The sequence below is a fragment of the Austrofundulus limnaeus genome, unplaced genomic scaffold (assembly GCF_001266775.1).
Source record: "Austrofundulus limnaeus strain Quisiro unplaced genomic scaffold, Austrofundulus_limnaeus-1.0 Scaffold531, whole genome shotgun sequence".
Classification (NCBI taxonomy): Eukaryota; Metazoa; Chordata; class Actinopteri; order Cyprinodontiformes; family Rivulidae; genus Austrofundulus; species Austrofundulus limnaeus.
This window is the reverse complement of record NW_013952933.1, coordinates 105,199-108,906: the sequence shown is the minus strand read 5'-3', so window position 1 is coordinate 108,906 and position 3,708 is coordinate 105,199. Positions and strand designations below refer to the sequence as shown.

Here is a 3,708-nt window from a genome sequence, read left to right as displayed (position 1 = left end):
GAACTACTAAAAATTAATATAAAAGCTGAAAAGATAAAAGCTAAAGTTAGCCGACAATATTTAAAAAGTGGCTTAAATTCCAGAAGATAGCTAAAATAAGCATGAAAAGTTTAAATTAGAAAAAACTGAAAGAACCACTAAAAATTAATATAAAAGCTGAAAAGATAAAAGCTAAAGTTAGCCGACAATATTTAAAAAGTGGCTTAAATTCCAGAAGATAGCTAAAATAAGCATGAAAAGTTTAAATTAGAAAAAACTGAAAGAACCACTAAAAATTAATAGAATAGTTGAAAAGAAAAAAGCTAAAGTTAGCCGACAATATTTAAAAAGTGGCTTAAATTCCAGAAGATAGCTAAAATAAGCATGAAAAGTTTAAATTAGAAAAAACTGAAAGAACCACTAAAAATTAATAGAATAGTTGAAAAGAAAAAAGCTAAAGTTAGCTGAAAATTGCTAAAAAGTGGCTTAAATTGCAGAAGATAGCTAAAATAAGCATGACAAAATATTAGAAAGAAGCTGATAGAACCACAAACAAATTTAATTAGCAGAATTGCTGAAAAAAGCTAAAATTAAATAGAAATAGCTGAAAAGTAGCTTTAATAGCAGAAAACAGGTGAAAGAAGCATAAAAAGCTATTATTAGCAGAAAGAAGCCGATAGAAACAAAAGAATTCATTAGCTGAAAACAACAGAGAAAAATTAGCTGAAGGAAGCTAAAAAGTATAAATGGCTGAAGAACCAAAGTAATATCCAGAATGTTGATGTTGTGAAGCAGCTGAAAGTTGAAATAAAACAAAGTGCGTAACGAGACGTGTGGGCGGAGTCTTTGAATTTGGACGCAGCCCTCCTCCTCCCTCTCTCCTCCACTTCCTGTCTTTTGTCGTTGCCCCTCCTCATTAACGAGCAGTGATCTTTGTGGTGGTCTCAGCTCTGCAGTCCGGCGGGGTCTCTGGTTGCTCCGATGAGTTCAAGACGCTGATGTCGGTGCCGACAGCTGGAGCTCTGCAGCTGAAGAAGCACCTGACACAGAGCAGCCAATCAGGTGCAGGCTTACAGAGAAGTTACTGCTTTTCTTTGGATAAAAACTATAAAAGCCTCAGTTATTTGAAATGTTCTGTTTGTCTCAGACCCGGTTCTGAGTTCTAATCCTGTTGGGTTCTTAGTCCAGAAAGATGAAACCGGAGCTCCGCTTCAGTCCATCTCAGCCTCTGACCTCCTGAAGCAGCAGAGACAGAAGCAGCGGGAGCTTTTACAGAGTCGACGGCACAGAGCAGAGGAGAGGGGGGTCCAAAACCCGAGTGGAACCCGACCCAACTCAGGTCGAGGCGGTTTATCCTCTCCAAAATCCCCAAACCAGGTCCCCAAGCTGAGCCGGAGCCCGGAGGAGTCCCACCCCCCGACCCTGGGCCGAGGGTTCTCCGAGGGAGACGACATCCTCTTCTTTGACAACGCCCCGCCTCTAGCCCCGCCTCCAAAAGCTCCCACGCTGTCAGCCGCCAAGTTGGCCGCCCTGAAGAGGCTGAGGGCCAAAGGGACGGGRCTCGAGAAGGAAGACCCCAACGCCGTGAAGAGGAAGAGGAGCAACAGCGGCGAGATCAGCGCCCGAGTGGAGAAGAACCGAACCTCTCCAAACGGTTTGTTTACGTTTTATTACAGGAAGTTCAGATTAAATTAATCTTTTTATGACAGGAAGTTCAGATTAACTTCATCTTTTTATGACAGGAAGTTCAGATTAAATTAATCTTTTTATGACAGGAAGTTCAGATTAAATTCTTTGAAGCTGTTTTAACATCTAAACTCTGAGTTCTGAGGGTTCACCTTTATTCAGTCTTTAGCAGGTCCTTAAAATGTAACTTTTGTGTGTTGAAGAGACAGTTTACCTAAATGTAGCTAAGAGCTAGCAAAAGGTGATGCAAATAGCAAAAGAGGTTAAAGCAGCAAAAAGATAGCTAAAAGCCAAGTGTAGGAAATGCTAACTTAAAATAAAATGTAGCAAAAGGTTGGCTGAAAGTAACTAAGGGCTAGCTGAAAGTAGCAGAAGGTTAACTTGAACTGAAAGAAGCAAATGCTAAAAGTAGCAAAAGAATAGCTAAAAGTCAAGTGTAGAAAATGCTGGCTAAAACCAAACAAACATTAGCTAAAAGTAACTAAGCGTTAGCTAAAAGTTGCAGAAGGCCACGATGAACCTAAAAGAAGCAAAAGCTAAACATATCAAAAGTAGTTAAAGCAGCAAAAGGATAGCTTAAAGCTAAATGTAGTAAATTACAAAAGTAGCAACTAATTTCCTACAAGTAACTAAGGGCTAGCTAAAAGTAGCAGGAGGCTAGCTTGAACCTAAAATAAACAATTTCTAAGGTTAGAAAAATGTAGGAAAATGCCAGCTAAAAACCAAAAGATTGGCTACAAATAACTAAGAGCTAGCTAAAAAGAATAAAAGACTAGCTTGAACCCAAAAGGAGCAAAGGTAAAAGCAGCAGAACTTAAAATAATGAACTCATTGATGGACCGAACTGAAGTCACCTCTGGGCTGGATGTGGCCCGCGGACCTCCAGTTTGATTACCTTACTGTAGACAATGAAGCAATGAAGGAGTTAAAAGTAGGAAAATGCTAACTGAAATTATTTAAAAGGCTGGCTAACAGCTAAAAACAACAGTAGCTAGTTAAATAGTAAGTAAAAGGAAAAGAATCCCGCCAACACTTCAGTCCCATGGTCTTCCTCAGAGCTCAGAGGGAAGTCGGTCTAATCTCTGGCGTTTGATGATGTAATAATCTGATCTGTCTCCTGAGCAGGAGAACCCTCCGGTACCGAGGAGGAGCCGGCCCAGAAGAAGAAACGAGACCAGCTCCTCTACGTCCAATCAGAGGAGTTCCAGAAGATCCTCAACGCCAAGTCCCGACACGGGGTGGTCCTGCAGGCGGTACGGGTATTTTCAAAGCCGCCGACTCTGCCCACAGAGCCGCTGACCCGAGCGTAAGAACCCTTTGTGTTTCGCCCGTTTGTCAGGCCGAGTACCAGCTGCAGGAGCGCTACTTCGACGCCCTGGTGCAGAAGGAGCAGCTGGAGGAGAAGATGAGGGGCATCAGGGAGATGAAGTGTCGCGCCGTGTCCTGTAAGAAGGTAGGACAGGAAACAAGACTGAATGTTTAGCAGAACCTGCAGGTAGACCGGGCCTCACCTGTACCGCCGCTGCTGCTGCTGCTGCTTCCAGTGTAACTACACCTACTTCAAGCCGGCGGATCGCTGCGTCGCCCAGAACCACGAGCTGCGCTGGCACGACGCCGTCAAACGCTTCTTCAGGTGTTCCTGCGGGCAGAGGGCCATCGCTCTGGACAGACTGCCGCACAAACACTGCAGGTGAGCTGAGAGGCGTCTGATCTGAGCTCTGCATGGTTTTATTCAACATTTCAAATGATTTCATCCTTTGAATGATTTCAGTAACTGTGGCCAGTTTAAATGGGAGCGTGACGGCATGCTGAAAGTAAGATAAACTCCTTTTTTTTTAAGTTTTGACTTTTCAGACGAACCAAACCTGGTTTATTTATTTATTAATTCTTTCAGGAAAAACTGGGACCGAAGATCGGAGGAGAACTCCTCCAGACCCGAGGAGAGGAACACGCCAAGTTCCTGAACAGCATGAAGTGACTTTTTTTAATTTAAGAAAAAAAAACATTTTAAAGTGAACTAAATAATGTTTTTAAAGTTTTTTT

The 3,708-nt window shown here is 42.4% G+C and overlaps 1 protein-coding gene across 2 annotated transcripts in view; it reads left to right on the top strand.

Annotated features, from left to right (window-relative positions):
• The window catches only part of mcm10 (minichromosome maintenance 10 replication initiation factor), a gene marked incomplete at its 5' end in the record, with an annotated part of 10,957 nt that extends 7,300 nt beyond the window's left edge, over window positions 1–3,657 (top strand). For both annotated transcript variants that reach the window (XM_014026173.1, XM_014026172.1), the window contains 7 exon segments: window positions 928–1,041; window positions 1,163–1,633; window positions 2,791–2,918; window positions 3,005–3,118; window positions 3,210–3,355; window positions 3,437–3,479; window positions 3,560–3,657. In XM_014026173.1, the coding sequence (XP_013881627.1) occupies window positions 928–1,041; window positions 1,163–1,633; window positions 2,791–2,918; window positions 3,005–3,118; window positions 3,210–3,355; window positions 3,437–3,479; window positions 3,560–3,643 (1,100 nt within the window). In that variant the 3' untranslated portion in view covers window positions 3,644–3,657.
• Between the last annotated feature and the right edge of the window lie 51 nt (window positions 3,658–3,708).